General features: G+C 44.2%; 1 protein-coding gene across 1 annotated transcript; it reads left to right on the top strand.

Moving 5' to 3' along the window:
* The first annotated feature begins 6,419 nt into the window (after positions 1–6,419).
* LOC310797150 (T-cell surface antigen CD2-like) lies at positions 6,420–23,755 on the top strand. Its single transcript, XM_083659471.1, has 7 exons — positions 6,420–6,458; positions 10,768–10,929; positions 13,003–13,131; positions 18,719–18,882; positions 21,246–21,336; positions 23,426–23,536; positions 23,674–23,755. Exons 1-7 carry the CDS (start codon positions 6,434–6,436, stop codon positions 23,679–23,681), a joined length of 690 nt encoding a protein of 229 aa, XP_083515597.1. The 5' UTR covers positions 6,420–6,433; the 3' UTR covers positions 23,682–23,755.
* Positions 23,756–24,616: the final 861 nt, after the last annotated feature.

The following is a 24,616-nucleotide window of genomic DNA, read 5'->3' as shown; positions in this document are numbered from 1 at the left end:
CCGCCTCGGCACCACCTCGCCACGTGGCCCGGTTCTCCACAGGTCCAACACAGTCTATTTTGTGGCTCCTCCGGCCGTTCTCCACACTGCATTACCTCCGCGCTCATCAAATCCACCCGCTGCATGACTTCCCGCAGCGCCCGCATCACCTCTACTGCCCAGGCAGGAGTCTCTTCCACCAGCCGTCTGACTTCTTTCAACACACGGGCTTCCATGCCCGCCAGCATCGAGCTGATCTCCGTCGTCAGCTCCTCTTTTCTCCCGTTCACCGATGGCCATTCTTCCTCGCGCACCATCACACGTGGTCTCCTAGCAGCTAGCTCATACAGCTAGCTTGCTACCGCTAGGTCGCTCGAGCCGTTTGATCTCCAACTTTTCTCCGCCGTTCCTCGTCACTCTCTCCCCTCTCGACCAAATCAGGCGTTACCGCTTCACTTGCTGACACCAATGTAGCGGATCGTGTATCCGCCAAGGAACGGAGAGTTGTAGTTGGTACAGGTTCTTTATTTACAGGCTCCTTCAGCTCCTAGCAGCTAGCTTCCCAGCTAGCTCTACACACAACAACCGGTCTCGCTCACTCGCATAGCTTGACTGACATCCGGCCCCCGGCCGCTGGTCCTATATACCCCCTTCCCCCTAGGAACACACCCATACACATTAGTTCCTAGGTGCAATCTAGACACTCCTATTGCACATCACATTACAGGTAATACCTGGATTACCTGGAACGCTACAATATTAATTCATTGTTTTTCCCTCTAATGTCATGGCAGAGTGTTACATATTGTGCGGCTAAGTGTGTAAATTGTCGTTCTTCACCTAAACAGAGTTTCATCAGTTCATCACATATTTTTCCCTGATATGACGAGTCTGCTGCTCTGACCTGCTGCAGGAAGGCCTCTCTGACAGTTTGGTACAGGGGGCAGGAGAGGAGAAAATGGACCTCACTTTCTATTTCCCCTGAAGAACACTGTTTACAGACTCAGTTGTCTGGGCCTCCATTGGTTCTTATAACGGCCTTTTTCAATCTCTAGTTGATGGTCGCTGAGTCTGTACATAGTTAATGTGCGTCTCTGTTCGGGCTTTTTTACGCTTACCAGGTATTGTGCGAGAGAATAGTCTCTATTCAATAAGCGATAGGTTTCTAATTTGTTGATGGATTTTGTTTCATTTTTCCAATTGTCAATGTAGATTGTTTTGTTTTCTCTGTCGATTGTTTGCAGATGGGGTTTGGAAATATGGTGGAGGTGTTGTATTTGGAGGTGGCAGGTTTCTCTGATGTTTCTCAGAGGGTCTGTCTCTGGACTGAGGCTGTTACTTAGAAAGGCTCTGTGATGATATGAGTCAGGATCAGCTTGTGCCAAGTGAGCCTGGAACTTCACTGATCTTTTGATCATGTGGAGAGAGAGTGGGAACACACCTAGCTCTGCTCTACATGCATGGTTTGGACAGTTTCTGTGGACCTTGAGGATCTCCTTACAGAATTGGAGTTGAAATGTTTCTGTGGGTGTTGTGTCCCATGAGGTGTGTCTCTGATTAATTAGGGGGCCCCACACTTCACTTCCATACATAAGGATGGGTTGAATTATACTACTGAATAGTTTTAGCCAAATTTGAATTGGAGGATTGAATTTGTTTAGTGAAGTTCTAATGCTATAGTAGGCCCTGCGTGCCTTATCTGTCAGGGAATGTATTGCTTTAGCAAAGCTGCCAGATGCACTGATGGTTATGCCTAAATAATTATATTCCATTGTATGCTGAAGTGTGCTCCCTCTCACAGTGAAACTGTGTTTGGATTCTCTCTCTCTCTCTGTCTGTCTGTCCCTCCCTCCCTCACGCTTCCTCTCTCACAGGGTGTGGTTTTTGCTGTGTGCTTGTGTGGTTGTGGTTTCAGCGTTTCCTCTCCAGATGAAGGCAGAATGTATCTACAAGATTCAGATTTTAATCCTGATGACACCTTTTGTGTCTCAAGCTCATCTTTGTCCAAGATCATTTACTGCTGCTGAATGACAAATCACTCCATATTTATAACAGGCCTGTTCCTATAGACCTTATTCTTTGCCCACACATGGACGTTTCCGCATTACATCATTTCGTAATAGTATTTCCGTTTTAGACTTGCCAAAACCCCGCAGGCAAGATGAGCACACTCCGCTCCTAAACTGGCAGAATTACTCCGCCATAAACTAACATACATGTATCTTGGCCAATAAGTATGTAACATACAAAATAAAACAACCCGTAATATCTTAATTTTATGTAGAATGCAGAGGACATGTAACTGTTTAGTTAAACTTGCATTCCAGGAATATTGTGCTCTAAAGATGACGTTACTTTTTCGTCCTGAAACCCACATAGGTTGCGCCAGGCGTAACCTATGTGGGATTCGAAATAACGCATCCGAGATATAAACGTTATGAATATAGCCACGTTATAAACAACAAACTAACGCTGGTGATCCGTGTGGAAACAGTGTTACTCGAAATGGTTAAAAGTTATATCAATTTGGTCATTCAGTGGCATTTTACTGCCATAACATAACTAACTAGTGGCTAATATTAGCCACAGAAAGCAACTAGCGCTGAACCGGAAGAACAAATTTGTTTGCGTTGAACGCGGAAGAGAGAAAAAATGGGCGTGGTGAATAAGGTGAATAGGGACAACGTGCTTCAGTGCTTCTGTGCTCCTAACAGTGAGTTTATACTGAGCTGATTCAACTTGATGCATTTTTCACTATGAGGTGGAGACACACCCGTACACGTTCAGTTTTGTGATTAGCCTCTGGCCTGTCCACCCTGTTTCTCTCTATTGTTTCACTTTAAGATTCACTTTAATAGCCACAGTAAGTAATCTGATTACTTAGTGCAAGTATGCATTGTAGCGGTCACATCAATAGGAGAAGACAAAGCTATACGGGAGCACCACAGGGGACGGTCTTCTCTCCCTTCTTCTTCACCATCTACACCACGGACTTCACCTACCAGACAGAGTCTTGCCACCTTCAGAAGTTCTCTGACGACTCTGCGATAGTGGGATGTATCAAAGATGGTGACGAAGATGAGTATCGGGATGTGGTGGCCAACTTTGTCACTTGGTGTGAGCTGAACCACCTGCAGCTCAACGTGTCAAAGACAAAGGAGCTGGTGGTGGACCTGAGGAGGGTCAAGGCTCCGGTGACCCCTGTCTCAATCCACGGGGTCAGTGTTGACATAGTGGAGGATTACAAGTACCTTGGAGTGTACATTGACAATAAACTAGACTGGGCTAAGAACTCTGATGCACTCTACAAGAAGGGGCAAAGCCGTCTCTACTTCCTGAGACGGCTGAGGTCCTTCAACGTCTGCCGGACCATGCTGAGGATGTTCTACGAGTCGGTAGTGGCTAGTGCCTCCCTGTATGCTATTGTGTGCTGGGGCAGCAGGCTGAAGGCAGCAGATGCCAACAGACTCAACAAACTGATCCGTAAGGCCAGGGACATTGTGGGGCTGGATCTGGGCTCTCTGACTGCGGTGTCAGAGAAGAGAACGTTGTCCAGGCTACGCTCCATCATGAACAATGACTCGCACCCACTCCACGACGTGCTAGTCAAACACAGGAGCACGTTCAGTGAGAGACTGATTCCACCTAGATGCAAGACGGAGAGGCACAGGAAATCATTCCTGCCTGTGGCCATTGGTCTATTTAATGCTTCTCTTAAAAGAGCACCTCGGAGACGCTCAGTCTCCCTGAGACTGAGCCAGCCGATAGGTTAACTGTGCCTGGCTGAGCCACGTGTAACGTATAGGGCAAGCCGACTTAATATAAATCACGTGCAATATGTGCAATATGTCACAGGCGATAATGATAATTGACACGGAATGTATACTATACTTACTCTACGTATTGGATTTTGCTACTTAGACATTCTACTTATTTTGTGCTTTTGCTTCTATCGCATTACTAGTTATTCTATGCTATGTTGTGTTTTTCTGCTTATTGCTTGATATTGCATTACCACGGTTTATTTTTATTTTTATTTTTATTTTATTTATGCTATGTGTGTTCTGTGAGCGAGCTACTGTAACTTGTCCCAATTTCCCCCCGGGGATCATTAAAGTCTTTCTGATTCTGATTCTGATTCTGATATAGACAACAATCACACACATTTAAAGTGCAGTATTTTAAAGTAACATATGAAGAAGCTGTCCTTGTGATGAGAGGTTCTGGCCTACTGCCAGACCTCTCCTGCCAAGGGGGAGGGCCTCAAACAGTTTATGTCCCGGGTGGGAGGAGTCAGCCATGATTTTCCAAGACCGCTTCAGCATAATGGTAGTGTGCAGGTCCTGAAGAGATGGCTTCTAATCCTTCTAATCCTTAAACTTTTAAATACTTCACGTTTCCTCCATTTCTGTAATATAATAGACTGTAATATATACTGTGATATACTGTAATATATACTGTGATATACTGTAATATATACTGTGATATATACTGTAATATATACTGTGATATACTGTAATATATACTGTGATATACTGTAATATATACTGTGATATATACTGTAATATATACTGTGATATACTGTAATATATACTGTGATATACTTAAGCAATATATCACGAGAGCAAGTGTGTTGTGTTGAATATATCACACTGATAAGCTGTTATCCCACGAGGCCGCAGGCCGAGTGGGATAACAGCTTATCAGTGTGATATATTTCACAACACACGCTGCTCGAGTGCTATATTGCTTTTATAAAAGGGTTCCAAGTATAATAATATAATAATAATAACACTATAAGTCCGACTGGCATTTTATTCTGATAGTCAGTTGAAACACTACTGAAGGCGGGACCTCTAGCAAGAAGATAGACGTGCGGGTGATTTGATTGGATCGTTCTGGAGACTGAAGTCGACATTGGCCAATCCTGGCGCTTGCTGAGAGCAAAGCCCGACCAGGGGCCGGTTGCACCAATGGCGGCGATTGAGCCAGAAAGACAGTCTGAATGAAATTGAATGTAACGTTCCCAATTCTATGTATTAACTTCTAAAAAACTAACGGCAACATTTTGGAAGGCTAAGCCACACAACTAGTTAGTTATAATCTAACGTCGTGCTTTCAAAGACAGCGAACTGGCGGTGTTACGACGAACACGGCTCAGTTGACCGCAGTTACAACGATGACGGTCAAAAAGGTCTCCGCGGAGATCTCTGTTACAGGCAGTTAAGACCAGTGTCAACCGGCCCCAGAGCCATATGCCGACACCAAGTAACGTACTTTTAGTAAGAGAGTTGCGCCATCATGCGTCCATAATGACTCATTGTACAAAGACTTGAAGGACTAGTGACCCTCCATACAGCAGATCAGGAGAAAGCTGTTTGGCTCGAGCTCAGCGCTGCCATTTAGTAAGAGAGTTGCCATGGTAACCAATAACCCATGGCCATGGGTTATTGAACTCGGTTACTGGAATTATACAATGGCTGTGAACCAATCAGATTGCTTGATTTGAGGTACCCATTTTATAATGTAATATATACTGTGATATATACTGTAATATATACTGTGATATACTGTAATATATACTGTGATATACTGTAATTTATAAAACGGCTCTCTCAAATCAAGCAATCTGATTGGTTCACAGCCATTGTATAAATCCAGTAACCCACTCCAATAACCCATGGCCATGGGTTATTGAGTTGCCATGGCAACTCTCTTACTAAAAGGCTTTGGTTACCTCAAATGACAATGTAGAAAAAACAAATGGCGGAGACAGCTGTCAGAGCCTTGTGAATCGATCTTCGCTTATAACTTTACTAATACTTCGCAGAAAATTATGTTTTGTACAAGAATAGACGCGGGCTAATGTCTTCTTTGCAAAAAAAAGGCTGTTAACCCCGCATTTAACCCCGTAACGTTAGTTGGTGTCGGGCTTTCCAGAAAGCTCTCAGCTTCTCAGCAAGCGCTGAGAATGCAGCGCTGCGCTCGAGCTGCGTGTCGGGCTTTCCAGAAAGCTCTCAGCTTCTCAGCAAGCGCCAGGATTGGCCAATGTCAACTTCAGTCTCCAGAACGATCCAATCAAATCACCCGCACGTTCTTGTGGTCCCGCCTTACAGTAGTGTTTCAACTGACTCTACCAGAATGCCATGGCAGTCGGACTTATAGTATTACTATTATTATTATATTATCATACTTGGAAACCGTTTTATAAAAGCAATATAGCACTCGAGCAGCGTGTGTTGTGGCATATATCCCGCTGCTCAGCAGTTATCCCACGAGGCCGCAGCTGATCAGCGGGATATATTTGCCACAACACACTGGCTCTCATGCTATATTGCTTAAATATACTGTGACATACTGTAATATATACTGTGATATTCTGTCTGCTATTTAGGTTCCAGAGAAGAGGATGTCGCCTCCTGTCATTCTGACTTGGTTGATGTGGGCCTGCCTGATGGCTGCAGAGAGCGCAAAGTCCCGTGAGTTTGGATTGATTTGACATAAAGGCTATAAACTGTATGGAAGCATATTGAATTCACCTGGGAAATAAATCCACCGTTTTCAAGCTTTTTTTTTTGTACAATTTTCAGAACATAGGGAACAAACAGGCTTTGTTACCACTAAGCAGCCGCATCAAGTGCTCATGTGCTTGTAAGAGTGTGTGGGATCCCACGGAAGGGCTCCATAAAAAGTCAGCCGGGCAAATCACCTGCCGCTCCTAACCTCGTCTTAAGTATGCCAGAAACTGGTCCCAAATGATTGAGAATTTCCTAAGCGAATTGGTCCTCAGGAACCGGAGTCTCTCCATACGTATAACCGAGACCATGTCCGTCAGCCACAGCTGAAAAGAAGGTGGAGAGGGGGACTTCCGCTCCTTCAGAATGAGTCTCTTGGCGACAGTCATCCCCTGCGTCAGAGACTGTTGCACAGCATTAGGGAGGAGCAGAGAGGATTCCGAGCAGCCGAAGATGGCGAGTTCTGCCTCCGACTGACAAGTTATTTTATAGGCCTTACAGTATCAAATACTTTGGCCCAGAATCCAGATAGCGAAGGGCAAAACCAAAAAGCATGGGATAGTATACCCTCAACACCTGACACCTATCACATAGTGGTGAGACAGAGGGGTAGATCTTGTGCAACCTAGACTTGGAGTCAGATGCAACCTGCCATCCCTCCAGGACCTGCATGCAGCCAGGACACTGAAGCGGTCTCGCAAGATCATGGCTGACCCCTCCCACCCTGGCCACAAACTCTTTAAGACACTCCCCCACGGCAAGAGACTGAGGTCTTCTTCCCAACCGCCATCAGCCTCACCAACAAGGCCCCGAAACCCCTTCCGCCAAGGACCTCACCAACAACGCCCCCCCCCCACACACAAACTGGAACTCATACTGTATCTAATTTAATGGCTGTCTAACTGGGACTGTAAATTCATGTAAATTCCCTGCACATTAATGCCTATTTAACTTAGCCTGTAAATTTCATGTACATTCAATGTAAACTCTTATTTAACTCCGACTGTAAATTCATGTAAATCCACTGCCTATTTAACATCTATTTAAAATAGATGGGAATAGAAATAGATGGGAACATAGTGCTGTGGGAACATACGGATGTGGGAACATAGGGCTGGGGGAACATAGGGCTGTGGGAACATACAGTATATGGCTGTGGGAACATATATGCTGTGGGAACATAGACACGCTCCCGTTTTTAGAGGGGTGGGAGTTTCGAGAGGGGTGGGAGAGGTTAGGTTTAGGGTTAGGCGTGGGGCGTGGGGGAGGGGTCCTCGACCCCCCCTGACCCGACCACCTCAGACCCTCTAACCCTAACCCTAATCCAGACCCTAACCTTAAACCTAACCAAAAATCCACACAAAAACCCTTTTCCATTTAACAATTTTAGAGTCGAAATTGTGAAATATAAATGTTTTTATGCTGTGGACAAATGTTTCTACTTTAAAAATAAATGGAGACTGGGTTGCATTTTGTGGTAAAATGCATGAGTTACTGACTCAACCTGTTGCTGTAACAGTCTCAGTATAAACAAGCAGCACCACCCAGTGACCTAATCTGTTACTGCAACCAAACAATGTTCCAAAAGCATTGCAAACATATTTGAGACTGTTCCAGGTTCTGCATCTGAAATGTGTTCAAGCTGGTCCATGTGACTCAAGACACAGTCAGGCACTTATCACAACTAAAAATCATGCATGATGTTAAATTGCCCCTCACACACTCATAGGCCACCAGTGTGCACGTGAAACGTGCCTCTACATGTACACATCCTCATCATTTAGTATGAATTATGAGAAAAGTAATACATTAAAAAAAGGCTATTTCCCTCCAGGTGAATGCAATATGAAGTGTGGCAGTTTAGCCTAATAATTGTCCATTTTCCTGTTGCTGCCACAGCTGGTCTGAAGTCCTACAGACAGTAAACCAGCAGGTAGCCTCCTATAGGAGGCTCAGACCAGAGATGAAGTGGTATACAGACAGTTAACCAGCAGGTAGCTAGGAGGCTCAGACCAGAGATGAAGTGGTCTACAGACAGTAAACCAGCAGGTAGCCTCCTATAGGAGGCTCAGACCAGAGATGAAGTGGTCTACAGACAGTAAACCAGCAGGTAGCCTCCTATAGGAGGCTCAGACCAGAGATGAAGTGGTCTACAGACAGTAAACCAGCAGGTAGCCTCCTAGGAGGCTCAGACCAGAGCTGAAGTGTTCTACAGGCAGTAAACCAGCAGGTAGCCTCCTGTAGGAGGCTCAGACCAGAGATGAAGTGGTCTACAGACAGTAAACCAGCAGGTAGCCTCCTATAGGAGGCTCAGACCAGAGATGAAGTGGTCTACAGACAGTAAACCAGCAGGTAGCCTCCTGTAGGAGGCTCAGACCAGAGATGAAGTGGTCTACAGACAGTAACCCAGCAGGTAGCCTACTGTAGGAGGCTCAGACCAGAGATGAAGTGGTCTACAGACAGTAAACCAGCAGGTAGCCTCCTATAGGAGGCTCAGACCAGAGATGAAGTGGTCTACAGACAGTAAACCAGCAGGTAGCCTCCTATAGGAGGCTCAGACCAGAGATGAAGTGGTCTACAGACAGTAAACCAGCAGGTAGCCTCCTATAGGAGGCTCAGACCAGAGATGAAGTGGTCTACAGACAGTAAACCAGCAGGTAGTCTACTGTAGGAGGCTCAGACCAGAGATGAAGTGGTCTACAGGCAGTAAACCAGCAGGTAGACTACTGTAGGAGGGCTCAGACCAGAGATGAAGTGGTCTACAGGCAGTAAACCAGCAGGTAGTCTACTGTAGGAGGCTCAGACCAGAGATGAAGTGGTCTACAGACAGTAAACCAGCAGGTAGTCTACTCTACTGTAGGAGGGCTCAGACCAGACATGAAGTGGTCTACAGGCAGTAAACCAGCAGGTAGTCTACTGTCGGAGGGCTCAGACCAGAGATGAAGTGGTCTACAGACAGTAAACCAGCAGGTAGCCTCCTATAGGAGGACTCAGACCAGAGATGAAGTGGTCTACAGGCAGTAAACCAGCAGGTAGCCTCCTATAGGAGGACTCAGACCAGAGATGAAGTGGTCTACAGGCAGTAAACCAGCAGGTAGTCTACTGTAGGAGGCTCAGACCAGAGATGAAGTGGTCTACAGGCAGTAAACCAGCAGGTAGACTACTGTAGGAGGCTCAGACCAGAGATGAAGTGGTCTACAGGCAGTAAACCAGCAGGTAGCCTCCTGTAGGAGGCTCAGACCAGAGATGAAGTGGTCTACAGACAGTAAACCAGCAGGTAGCCTCCTGTAGGAGGCTCAGACCAGATATGAAGTGGTCTACAGACAGTAAACCAGCAGGTAGTCTACTGTAGGAGGCTCAGACCAGAGATGGAGTGGTCTACAGCATGACTTCATTCAATAGTCAAGTACTGGAAAGGACAATAACTCACAGGGAAATAGAAAACAGTAGAACATAACAGAAAAGAGTAGACAGCACAAAACATTTAAGAAATACTGATGTAGTATCAAAATAGCATTATGTATTAGTAGTATTAAATCATTTTTTTAATACCTTGAAATATCTACAATGTGTTAAAGCAGCTACGAGCAACTTTTTCGATTGTTATTAAACAGTATAAATTTAATATCAATGCATCACATCTTACCTCTAATAGTCGACGAGACCAAAGCCGTGTGTATCTGAGATTGCTCCCTTAGGTGATTATTAAGTCTATAGTCTGTCTAAACTCGCGCCAGCAGGGGGCTCTCTAGAGCGACCGGACCGGGTAACCCGGAAGTGAAACGCGGAAGTGAAACCAGGAAGTGAAACGCAGCTGCCTTTTTACGCCGTTTGCGCTGCCTAGCAACATAACATAAACAATGTGAACGCCACGCATACTCGCGGGAACATCTCTCGTTATATTCTAACAGGTTTTTTGGAAGTTATTTTGTGGTTATGGCCGAAGTGGCTGCTGCAAACCGTTTCATTTCAATTCCTGATCTGCCCTGGCTACAGACACACTAACACTGGCCGATTCACTTGGGGTTCAAGCGAGACTACTCTGCGTTGGTATCGTCGACTATTAGAGGTAAGATGTGATGCATTGATATTAAATTTATACTGTTTAATAACAATCGAAAAAGTTGCTCGTAGCTGCTTTAAGATGACTTCACTTTTCCAATGCAAGTAAACCTGTTTTAACGTCACTAGTTCTGCTCCGCCCCCTCTGACACTGCCAAAACACACGCTCACATTTGAAATCTCACAGCTTCCATTGGTTTTGTCTTTGCAGAAAAAACACTCTACGGGAAACTAGGGGGCAGTGTTGTCCTCAAGCCAGACTTGTCCTCTGTGATTGGCTCCATTACTGCCGTAGAGTGGCACCATGGACGTAACATCGCCATGCAGTGGCATGGGTCGAATCAGCCGATAGATTCCTACCGTCAATTCAAAGGTAAACTGAGACACAGGGTGATTTAAGCTCAGATTTAACAGGGGGAGGGAGGGACAAGTTGTTCTCTCAGATGTATGCTGAATGGTGCTGTGGGTTTTATGCCTGCGCCGGTGATGGCCATGGCCGGATGCATGATGTTTTCAGGTTGTACGTACGTCTGTCTGTATGTACATCTGTTCCTTGCTCGTTAATGCAATATCTCAGGAACGCTTTGACGGAAATCTCTTCAAACATCCTCTTGGAATCAAGGAGGAACTGAGTGGATTTTGGTGGTCAAAGTTCAAGGTCACTGTGACATCACGTCCATCCGTTCCATCAAGGAAGGGGGGGGGGGGTAGGTAAAAGGGTATAAGGGGGCATAGCTAGGGATAGGAAAGTTGTAGAGAGCCTTGATTCGAGGGGTGGGTAGGAGAAGTGGCTAGGGCCTAGTCACTCCTCCTCCCACCACCCACACCCCAACCACAGTGGTGGGGGCTAGGGAAAAGAGACCATAGAGTACTGCAGGGATGATGTATTTTTGTAGACTTACCCAGAAGTCATGGCACTTCCTGGTTCGTAGGTGTAAAAGGCAATGAGATTTTTGCATGGGGATTTCGGTTGAATGCATGAAATAAGTTCAATCATGAGACACTAGTAAGAAGGTTCAAATACACTTTAATGATACAATAAACATTTTAAGGTTTGGCATATGACTCCCTGACTCCGCCCCTCCTGAGATGGCGAGAGGAGGGCATCAGCAGTGCATAATTTAGAAAATTCCCCCATAGGGAATTCTTCAGGAGTCATGACGGTGGTGGGAGGGGAGGAGGTGGGGTAAAACAAGTGCCTCAAGGCAATCACGGCCAACTGTGGCGACAACACAAATGTGGTTAGCCTAACAACACAGTAAAAACAATAACTTCAAATACACTCAACCGTGATTGGCTCAGCAGAAAAGCAAGGGAAAGGGATTGGCTTCAGCTGATTGGCTATTACTAAAGGGGGGAAGCGTGGGTGACTGTGAATGGATGGGAAAAGTAGGCTATGAATGAAAGGGGGGCATGAATAACAAAGTATGGTGTGATGTGGATGAGCAGGGCATTGGCTGCAGAGGTAACCTTCATGATTGACATTAGTCTAAACCTTTGTTGATGCTTGACTCACGCTGAACGTGAGCTCACGCCTCCGTTCACACCAGACACTCTCCTTTCCTCAGTGCCGGGCTCGGAGCTGCTCCCCCGGCCCCCTCCATTTACTTCATGCATGGCAGCTTCAAGCTTCACGCATTAGTGGCCATTCACACAGGAGGCTGAAGCAACGCTCAACCTGCTCAACCTAAGCTCAACCTACGCTGAACCTAAGCTCAACCTACGCTGAACCTACAAGTTTCATTTAGGCGTCCTTGTTAACAGGCGAAGCCGTTCACACCAGCCACACGCATGTCACACTCATGCCATGCTCAAGTCTTGCTCACGCGATCGTTCAGGATTCAGTCCTATTTTCCAAGCGTGACACGTGCGTGGGTGGTGTGAACAGCTTCGCCTGTTAACAAGGACGCCTAAATGAAACTTGTGGGTTCAGCGTAGGTTGACCTTAGGTTGAGTGTTGCTCTGGCGTATAGTGTGAACGGCCAATTACGCTTGGAAAATAGGACTGAATTCTATTCATGAGCAAGGCTTGAGCAAGGCTTGAGCAAGGCACGCGCGCGGCTGATGTGAACGGCTTGTGGGTTCAGTGTAGGTTGAGCGTTGATTCGGCGTATCGTGTGAACTTCACATCTGTGGTTAAGAAAAGTGTATGAAACAGTGAAGTTTGTGTTCAGCAAGTTAATCTTTACAAATAAGGACCACTTTTATGACCTTTGATGCATATATGCATTTTTTAAGAAAATATGTCAAAAGTCATGAAAGTACTACTCATTTTTTGTGAACATTATCTTGAGTGATCTAGGTCACAACACTGGACCAATTTCAAAAATTTCTGCTCACATGACTTAGTTATACATAAACAAATATGAAAAAAGGGATGTATGATGCAGGTTGAAAAATACAGAAATAGCTAGCTACCCCTAACTATGTTATTGCATATTTGAAGATCGTGGTGACCTGAACACTTCAACTGGAGAGATGAGGATCAGAGGATTGACCAGAGGAGACAGTGGATTGTACACAGCAAATATCAACAACGTCGACGTGGACAGACAGATTAAACTCAAAGTCATCTGTAAGTGTTTTATTTTTTTAAGTGGGTGATGTGGACGTGTGTCTTGTTTTCCCCTGAATTCACCACTTGGTTTTAACCAAGAGCAATGGTGAAATTTCCATAGGGACAACAATTTTAACAGCAAAAATCGTGGATGTCAGCCGACATTACTGTTTTTCAAAGGGTGTAGCAGGTTCACTTTTAAAGATAGTGTAAGAAAACTGGTATCATATGAAACTAAAAGACCTAAGGCAGGGATTCTCAAAGTTAAGAATGCCATGGCCCACTTTGAAATGTGAAAATCTTCTGGGGCCCACCCAACCCTTTAATCACAACTCTGATCTGCACACACGACTAAGATGATGTATTTCCCTATATATTTTTATTTCATTAACAGAGCATGTGAACTTGGTCATAAGGGAAATTAATAATCCATCCACATACAAAAATTGAGGCAAAATACCCAAAAGCAGATTGCCAAACATTTTCTCCCCTCTTACTCATCAAAAATATTTGCATGTATAAACACATTTGTTGAAACCAAATGTGATGAGCAACAACAGAAGAAATCAATCCACAAGCTATTAATGCTATTTAGGCTGTGAAAAATGCTCCTTATCTGTAAAGAGCACAGAGCAGACTTGTGGGTACCCATTGAACCAATTTTCATTCAGATAAACTGAGCTGAGAGGTCAAGTTTAACCTACCATTGGTACCAAGCATGTTATGGACCAATGGATGCCTTAGGTCTTCTAGTTTCTTCTGATAACAGGATCTTCACTGTAGCTTTAAAAATGACCCTGCTACAGCCCTTTGATGCCCCGCGAAAATCAGGAGTGTTGGCAGACCACTTGCGGCCCACCTGCAGTACCTCCACAGCCCACTAGTTTGGGAATCACTGACATAAGGCATCCATTGGTACCCTGTCATGCTAGCTTGTCGGGAAGGGGGCTAAATCGTGCTCTAAAGTTAGTCAAGATTTTGGCAAGGGAAACCTCGCTTTGACCTTTCACCTCAAGATATCTGAATGAGAATGGTTCCATGGGTACCCACGAGTCTCCCATTTACAGATATCCCCACTTTATCCTAATCACATGCAGCTTTTGGCAAAAAGCATGCAGTTTTTTTGCATGCGGTATAAATTATATTTTTTCGCCTATTCTATTTTAATATTTCTGCATACTGGGGTCTCTAAACCGTCTTGGAATTGCATAATTTAGGTATGACTGGAAAGCGGAGACTCTTGTGTATTCAATTGTATTCATGTGTGATGATGTTAGTCTCCATAGACCTACAGTATTGTGACTTCTAGGAGGAGAAGCACAGCCTCATGAAACTATAACTACAAACTCTCAGGCATTCATGGGATGTATGGCCTTCCTAGGTATATTGACAATAAGGAGGGTTTTTAACCATTTCCAGAACCTAATTGCTTGCCAATCAACGAAAAATGCATGAATTCTGAGCATTTTCATCAATCCCTGAGTGGTCAAAAACTAGGGGTGGGAGAGAAAAAATCGATTCAGGTAAGTATCGCGATTTTTAACGTCACGATTTTTTGAATCGATCTTGTATTCCAGAATCGATAATCGCAATTTTTTTTTTTTTTTTTTTTTTTTGGGTGCCCGCGGTCAGGCCACTCACTGAACAACAGGCCAGGCGCCGCCAACTGGTTTACTAGTGGTTTTATTACTTTATTAGTTGGTCTGAAGTAATAATTACACTTCAGGGTTAAAGTGGGTGCATCTCATTGTAAAATTGGACTTGGCCCAAATTGGGCTTCAAACGACCCAAATTGGGCTTCAAACGGCCCAAATTGGGCTTCAAATGGCCCAAATCTGGCTTCAAACGACCCAAATTGGGCTTCAAACAACCCAAATTGAGCTTCAAACGGCTCAAATTGGGCTTCAAACTACCCAAATTGAGCTTCAAACGGCCCAAATTGGGCTTCAAACGGACAAATTTCACGCGCGTCTGCCCATATCGGCCTGGCCTGCTTGGTATCTAATGCCCGGCCTGAATTATGATCCCAGTCCGCCCCTGTTTTTAACTATATCGCCCAGCCCTATTCATGATATAATATACAGTCTCTAGTGTATGATTCAACTTTTCCCATGTTCTAATCTAGTGTAAAAAAGCAAACAAACTGAAAAAAGAAAAGAAAAAACAAAACAAAAATCGCAATAAATCGTAATATCGAATCGCATTAATAATTGTAGAATCGCAATACTTAAGAATCGCAATATATATCGAATCGGCACCCAAGTATCGTGATAGTATCGAGTATGAGTGAATCGGCACAGCCCTATCAAAAACTGTAAAAATTGACCCCCCCCCCCCCCACACACACACAGACACACACACTTTTAGGGGGGGGGGGGGCTTTGTTGTCCACATGCCCCGCTTCTCAAACCAAAGTTACACCCTGTCCAAGGGGGCATCGTCGATCAGAGAAAAATTGTGCAATTGTGGAAGTGCTAATAACGCAGTTCCTTGAATGGCCACTTGAGGCTGGCTCCAAAAGCAAGTAATGCTGCATTCCAGTTGATCTAGGAATTTCTCAGTTGAATAACGTTACACCCAAAAAGCAGCCAGGGTTCAGCTCTAGCCAGGCTTGTTGGCAATAACAGTTGATAACAACACATGCTATATTTTATATATATAATACAAACACTGTAGCAACATATGATTTCCCCAATAGAAATTCACCAAAATTATGCAAAATCATATTTTTCCAAACTTAGTGGTGTAGTATAACCAGCAGGAAGTCATTGCTGTGTGACATGATTTTGGTGAAGCTACACTGTACAACAGTGAATTTATTGAATATTTTTGTAATCTGTGTTGTACTTTGTATACGGTCCCTAAGCACTCGCCTCACCGCCCGCAGAAGAGACCAATGTTATTTGTCCAGCTCGGAGGATTCCTCGTTTAGGTGAAAATGAGGTTGTAGCTCGTTGTCTACCTTACTAAGATGGGAAAGAGGCATCGTGTGTGCAGTACAAACGCTTTGTTTATGAGCTACTGATCCGGGAAGTGCGAATCCGTAAATATATTTCCAACTTTACCGAAGTAAATGAGGCTTGTAGACTGTACCCCCCTCCTTTAATGCCCGGATGTAAACAAACCAGGCATGTGTTAGTGGGAGTGGACCATTGGCTGTAACGTTAGTTGTCAAAGGAGCGGAAAGGAGAGAGGTACGGTGGTGCAGTGGTAAGCACTATCGCCTCACAGCTCGAAGGTCGTGGGTTCGATTCCCACCTGGACCGATGTGAACACTGAAGGAATGCGTGCCCGTCCGCATGTCCTCGAGTGCCCACCGCCCGGGTGGGGTCGGCAAAATGGCCTTTCTGTGTGGAGTTTGCATGTTCTCCCCGTGCCTCCCGGGGGTCTCCTTCATATAGGAACCCCCTTCACAAAAACATGCAACATCCTGGTTGCTTATATGGTTCCTCCTCTGATCGTTAAGGGCGCCTGTTCAGAGGGAGGGGAACTGGTTGGAATAGCGTGAACCTCCCACGTGCTATGTCCTACCGGTGAAGCTCCCTCGGGCAGGTGAAAAGAAGCGGCTGACTTGACTGCCCATGTCTCGGAGGATGCATGGAATCAGTCTCGGCTCTCCCCAGATCGGCAGAGGATGGAGTAGCAACCAGGATTGAGTAATCAAATGAGCACTAAAACGGGGGATAAAATGGGATAAAAAATCGGGGGAAAAAAACATAAAAAAAAAAAGGAGCGGAAAGGGAGATGGCAATTAAAACCAGCACATTTCGGCATTATTTTGATCCAGTAAATTAAAATATGGTTGTATGTAGGCTGTGTCAGATATAACGCATATAACGTTAACAACTCGACAGGTGTCATGGCGTCCACAGGCATGTGGATGTCAGGATAGCAGGACCTGGTGCTATAGCATTGCAAATGTGTTTTAGCCAGACAAGCTAACGTGTTAGCCACACAAGATAACGCAGCTCATACTGTATATGACAATGTATGACTGCGCAAGAGGCTTCTACTCAAACTTTGTTGAACGCAAAGGCTTCCTCCAGTTAAATGGACTATATTTAGCCTGAACACACGCCACTGCGCTAGGGTGAGTTGTAGTTTTCCTGATGTGCAATGTTCATAAGCAGTGCAAGATGTTGTGAATATTGACGATTATGAAGAATGTAATTAAGGGTTTCAAGTGGCTCTTAAATACACGCAATATATCCTTTGGTTAACTTAGTAGAACTTCAATCTGGAGGTGGTTTTCCGTCAGTCCTCTTGTCATTTTTTATGAATGAGCTGAGATCCCCGTCTTCCCGCGGCGTACCCTTTTAAACAGCCGTCGATTCGGGGCTGATACTACCTCCATTGGAGGAACGAAAGGCGTAACAAAATGACTCACTATTCCGTCCCTGTGACTTTTACACAGGAGGCGAGGCGTAATAATCCCACAATGATCTCGGCTTTCACAGGCTGTGTAAAAGGGACTAAAGATGCACCGCGTTGGTTTGTGATCCGACAATAAACGCAAAGAAGAAGATTTAAGGTGTGGCCAAACTGATCAGTCAGAAAATGGCCAGAATTATAAAATGGATAGATCTATGTCCATTGCATGTACAAGTAACCTACTTGTACAGCAGGTGGCGGTAAGCGCCTTGAAGGTGTCAGTGACCCGCCTATAAACCGGCAGAAGAATAAATCTGGCGTTAGCTAGCTGTTAGCTCTGTGCGCTACGTTACTTATGTGGCAATAAAACACCACTGAATGACCAGATTGATGTAGTGGTCGGCCAGTTCAAGTCATGCTGTTTCCATGAAGCCCACCGGCTTTGATATCTGTTGGCTAGTTGTTGATATTTATAACAGTAAAATAACATTAAGTTATAGAGCTGCCCCGCTAAGCCATTTACACTCTGAGAACGCCTCCTCGACTCTGATTGGTTAAAGGAACGGCGACTATCCGTCCAGCCGATACATCCATGCAGAAAAAGTTCAGCCCTCTTGAACTTTTCTGTCCATCAAAACGTATGCAAATGTGCTGGATACGTTCTCTTCATCAGTGCTGGACAGACAGACAGACATCTGTCTTTAAAATGAATGGAAGTGAACAGAGAAATGAACGCAGACGGACAGACACCACGGATCAGTGTGGCCACCCCCTTAGGTACACTTGCCAAGTGGACGAGCTGTATACTATTAAACTATGGTTGGACTTTTGTGATGTACAAGAGGTAAATACGGGTTTGTGTAGTGTTTTCTATTCTGTGACTAACTTAACCTATAATAAGAATGCAAAGTGTGCGTGTGTGTGTGTGTGTGTGTGTGTGTGTGTGTGTGTGTGTGTGTGTGTGTGTGTGTGTGTGTGTGTGTGAGAAAAATTGTGTTTACCCACATCTCTGCCATTTTACATTGCCCAAATCCCCCCTTCATGTCACATAATGTTACAAGTTTGTTCATGTCAAGTGCACATTAGGCTTATGTGGAAAAACAGTCTGTGAGTCTCACTGTCTGTCTCTCTTTCTAGCTGTCTGCATTAAGACAGAGAAATCAAGAAAAAAAAGTGCATGTGATTGATCCTTACTGCAACGGCATTTTTCTCCTCTTCTCTCCATCAACAACAGCTGCTGTCTCTAAACCCACCATCTCTACAAGCTGTCAACCTGATTTGTCCTCCTGTACTCTCTGGTGTAACGCAATCATCACAGATGCTGAACTAGTCAGTTACACCTGGTGGAAAGACGACACGAAGAAGATTGACTCACCCAGAGAGCAAATCATTACAAAGGTACAGTAGTGACGAAGTGTTGGTCCAACTCCATGTGTGAGTTAGTTCATGTCCACTTGTAATATCAGGGGACTAAACAATGCATGACTTTACAGGAATAAACAGAATGATTTGTTCAGCTTGCTTCACATATTCATTTTCGTGGTGATCCTAGTATGTTAGTGAGAATGGAAGTGAAAAAAGTCTGGTTGACTTTAACCACCTGTACTGTATTTGTGAGAAATGAGTGGTACCAATGAATCAAATGTGGATTAAAACTAACAAAAAATCCAAGGCTTTCATAACAATAGGAGTTAAAGCCACAGGACGATAATCACCAGGTTCCTTAGGACACGTTTTCTTCTTTGGAAGAGGTGTTATATGTGAAGTCTTCCACTTTGTAGAAATTATATGAGTGTCCATGGAACACTGAAGAATAGGCTGCCACACAGGTGCAAGCTGAGCTGCAAAGGTTTTCAGAATAAAGGCACTGAGATGATCTGGTCCTGTGGCTTTCCTCTGATTCAAATGTCTAAAAGTGTTCCTCACCTGCTCAACTGAAACATCAATTCTATCAGACTGCACAGGTTGGACTGAGCTGATGATATTCCCAGCATGATCTGAATTGTTCCCTTCATCAAACCTAGCAAATAAACTGTTCAACTGATTTGCAAAATCGGCCTCAGTATCTGCCACCAATGCTTTCCGGGTGGTTGACAGTCCAGTCATGCTTTTCATGGTGTCCCATAACTGTTTGGTATTTTTGCTTTTAAAAAACGTTTGTAGTTGTAGCTTATGTGCCCTCTTTGCATCTCACAGTTTCCCCTTTAAATCTTTATCTATACACTTTAATTCTCCTATGTCCTTGTTCCTGAAGGCGCTTTTCCTCAAATTTATAATGTGTTTTACATCATTAGTTATACATCTTGTTATTTAGATATATTTGTATCTTCTTGGTTGGTATCACTGACTGGACACAAAAGTCTATGTAGTCTGTTGTTACTGTAGATGTCTCATCCAAGGAGTCATGATGAAACTCCTCCCACATAGTACAGTCAAAGCATGCCTTAGTTCTTCTATATACTGTCAGGTGACCAGACTCTGATTATTTTTCTCTCTGGTTTGTTGCTCTTCAGTTTATAAGTTGGTACAAGATGGACCATATTATGAGCTAGCTATTGATGGTCTTATCGTTGACACATATGCTCCCTCCATGTTTACAAAGCATTTATCCAAGAGTTTATTCTTCCTTGTTTCACCCTTCACATACTGCTTAAATCCTGGCATTGTTATGTCCAGTTTGCAATGGTTCATGTCTCCAACCACAATTGCTGGGGCTCGATGTTGTTGCTGCAGCGTGTTCAACAGTAGCTGCTGCTCGCGTCGCATTGCCACTGAGAGGTGTGTAGACAACAAACAGCAGCACGCATTCAAATTCCCTCTGCAAATAAAAGGGTCTCAAAGTCAGGTACAAGATCTCAACGTCTTTATCACAAAACCTGCTGTTCACGGTGTACTGACGGCACCACGATCATTAATATATATACACAGATCCCACCGCCCCTGCTTTTACAGGAGCTGATTTCTCTGTCTGCTTTCACCAAAGTGAAGCCGTCTATTTTAAAGGCAGAGTCCGGTATTGCAGAATGTAAGTTTCCGTGTAGCACAGCAATGATGCCTCCCAGAAGTCTGAACAGTACCTCGTATGAGCGCGGATCTCGTCCATTTTGTTGTTTATTGACCGCAGGTTTGTGAGGATCACAGATGGAAGTGGTGGCCTTGTGTGCCTTGCTCACAGTCATCTCCACACTCCGCCTCTCCTTCCTTGTTTCTTTCACCGGCCTGGTCTTATTGACTCCGGTGGGATGTGGATAGGAGCCCTGGTGTCAGCATGGACCACAGTCCTGTGCAGGCAGTCCCCTGAGCTGCAGAATATCTTGCTTCAAGCAAGGTTTCTCTGCTATGAGCGCATGCAGGGCGAATACCCCCTACTCGACAGTCTGTGTCCACATGCCAATCCATATTCCAGCATGTCTGTTGCACTTGCAACCACAGTCCCCATACCAGAAGACAAATAATCCACCACTTGTACATAAACATATTAGACGACATTCAACATAAAACAAAGAGAGAAACAGAACACCTGTACACAGTTCACAGCCATGCCGCACACCGGAAGTCAAACCTTTACGTTTCTTGATGCTTTAAGCTGCTGGAGTGTCGATGAGCAAGACACTGAACTCCTTCCAGCTTCAGGGAACTGCTCTGCAGCTGAGCCTCACATCTCCTTTAATCAAAGGGTGAAGACATCAAGGGAGCAGTATTCAAATTAAACTGTGATTGGTTTGTGAACTTTGAGCTAATTCTATTTCACTGATTTATAGGTGGATTTGAACTATACGGAGTTCAGTTGTAAGGTGGAGAACCCAGTCAGTGAGGAGGTCAGCCAACCCATCAGCAACCCGCTCATCCCGAGTGAGTTACCTCACTTTAACAACACATTACATGTTACATCTCTAAGATTTACCTTTTGTTCTTTTGGTGAGACCTATGGCGATTATGTCATCAGAGTGTGTGTGTCTGTCTCTTGTGTGTGTTTGTGTGTGCCTGTATGTCTCTTGTGTGTATGTGTGTGAGTGTGTGTACGCACGCACGTGTGTGTGTCTATGTGTGCATCACTGATGATGCCTCTGACATCACTGATGATGTCACCATTTATGACATCACTGATGACATCATCACTGGCCAACTTTGTGTGTGTGTGTGTGTGTGTGTGTGTGTGTGTGTGAGTGAATTTATGACATCACTGAGTACCGCAGGGATGACGTATTTTTGTAGGTTTTATCCAGAAATCGGCCCCATTTTGGTTCGTCAGTGGAAAAGCCTATGGGGTTTAGAATGGGGATTTCACTTAAATGCATAAAATACTGTAAGGTCTGTCTGTGGTGAACAAAACTTTATGGGAACGCAACAGCATGATAATCTTCACAAACATTATCATGCTGAACCCAAATTCACGTTCCCATAAACTTTTGTTCACCACAGACCTTATTTGATGCATTTAAGTGAAATCCCCATTCTAAACCTCATTCACTTTTTTGCTGACGAACCCGGAAGTATACTTCCAGTCTCATTCCTGTGGGTCTCTATAGAGAGACAGGCAGAGGACAGGCGCTGTCTTTTCAGCACCGCAGCACACGGGCAGCTGAGGAACAGAGAGATGGAGAGATGTGTCATTATATCATAATATTGTCTTCGGGCCCTCGCAGCGGGCTGGGGCCTGAATGTCACGGGCCGGGCCGGGCTGGGGCCATAGTTTCAGGCGCTCGCAGGGCTCTACAGTGATGGTCACTCGAGCAATTGAGATGTCATCAGTGAATGATGTCATCAGTGAGTGATGTCATCAGTGAGTGATGTCATCAGTGATGCGAAGTTGAGCAATTGTACGCTGCGCATGCCAATAGAGCACGCATAGCACGCAAGATTTCTAGTATATATATATATTTATAAAACGGCTCTCTCAAATCAAGCAATCTGATTGGTTCACAGCCATGGTATAAATACCGTAACCCTTGGCCATAACCCATGGCCATGGGTTATGAGACGCAACTCTCTTACTAAAAGGCTTTGGTTACCTCAAATGACAATGTAGGAAAAACAAAATGGCGGAGACAGCTGTCAGATCCTTGTGAATCGATCTTCGCTTATAACTTTACTAATACTTTGCAGAAAATTATGTTTTGTACAAGAATAGACAGCTAATGTCTTCTTTGCAAAAAAAAAGGCTGTTAACCCCGCATTTCTAAATAAGACGTAACGTTAGTTGGTGTCGGGCTTTGCAGAAAGCTCTCAGCTTCTCAGCAAGCGCCAGGATTGGCCAATGTCAACTTCAGTCTCCAGAACGATCCAATCAAATCACCCGCACGTCTATCTTCTTGCTAGAGGTCCCGCCTTACAGTAGTGTTTCAACTGACTATCAGAATGCCATGCCAGTCGGACTTATAGTATTATTATTACTATTATATTATCATACTTGGAAACCGTTTTATAAAAGCAATATAGCACTCGAGCTGCGTGTGTTGTGGCATATATCCCGCTGCTCATAAGACGTAACGTTAGTTGGTGTCGGGCTTTGCAGAAAGCTCTCAGCTTCTCAGCAAGCGCCAGGATTGGCCAATGTCAACTTCAGTCTCCAGAACGATCCAATCAAATCACCCGCACGTCTATCTTCTTGCTAGAGGTCCCGCCTTACAGTAGTGTTTCAACTGACTCTATCAGAATGCCATGCCAGTCGGACTTATAGTATTATTATTATTATTATATTATCATACTTGGAAACCGTTTTATAAAAGCAATATAGCACTCGAGCTGCGTGTGTTGTGGCATATATATATTTGCCACAACACACTGGCTCTCATGCTATATTGCTTAAATATATATATATATATATATACACACACAGACAATCAAATCCCCAAAAGATTGGAATTGGGTCAAGCTTTTAACTACATAGATCTAATACTGTCTCCATGTAAACAGACTTGTTATTGTTATTTTCCTGTAGAGTCTGATGGTGAATGGAAACGGAGACCAGGCAGAATAGTCATCATCTTCATGGTCGTGACCATGTTGCTGCTCATCATAACACCCATTGCTAAATGCATACGCAGAACAGGTAGGAAGCCATCAGATACTACATTTATTTACAAAATGATTTACTGTGTAAAGTGTTATTAATATGATTATGACATCAAACTGATATTTGCCTGTAATTGACAGTATTCACATTTGTGTCTGTTTATTTTGGGTTAGGGTTATAGTTGCCTTATGGTGCCATAGAGCTCAACAGTCAGGTGACTGTTCTGTGATGTCACGGTTCCAGAAGAGTATTTCCCCATTCATATTCTGCATTGAGATTTTGATTATTAGTCATATTCGCATAACCACCCAAGGTAGACTTACCACGGGCAAGCTAGTGGTGAAACAATGTTATATCTTCCTGTAGAAGCCACAAATCTGTATATCATCATTGTTTTATTTTAAAACATTTTTTATTCGATTTCATGGAGAGGTACTACACTACCCACAATTCTACAATGTAATATCAACGTCTTTGATTGGTGGAGCTCACTGTATGGTCATCTGTGATTGGTGGCCTGCACTAATTCCTCTGTCTGGCTGTTATCTCTCTGGCTAGGCTACTACGAACGTAGGTCACAGCTTGTTGAATAAAAGGACTAAAACCGCCACTGAGTGACTGAAAGTATATTATGTTAACTAGTTCAAGTCACGCTCTTTCCATGATGGCACCCGTTTTGAAATCTGTTATCTGGTTCGTTCACTAATATGCACAAAATGTGTCTCTACAATAACGTTAGCCATTGAGCTAATAGAGTACCGCAGGGATGACGTATGTTTGTAGGCTTAACCAGAAATCGCCACCATGTTGGTTCTTATAGGGGGAAAGACTAATAGGAGGATAATATTCACAAATGAGGACCACCTTATGACTTTTTTGAGAAATAAAAGATCCAAGACTTTCTATGCACACAGAAGGCTTATTTCTCCCACATTTTGTTCACACGTGTTTAAATCTGTTAGCGCTAGCATTAGCTGTGAGCACTATAATCCATTGCCCTGACAGGTGTCAGGGTTTTTTAAAGCACGCACCAACCCAACCCGTTAAGAGAGCCAGTCCGCCCCGTTAAAATATGCGTTAATGCTGAACCCAACCCAACCCAGTGGCCCACAAATG

The sequence above is a fragment of the Poromitra crassiceps genome (assembly GCF_964638095.1).
Source record: "Poromitra crassiceps genome assembly, chromosome: 23".
Taxonomy (NCBI): Eukaryota; Metazoa; Chordata; class Actinopteri; order Beryciformes; family Melamphaidae; genus Poromitra; species Poromitra crassiceps.
The sequence above is the reverse complement of the archived record's forward strand: the minus strand, read 5'-3'. Positions and strand labels throughout refer to the sequence as shown.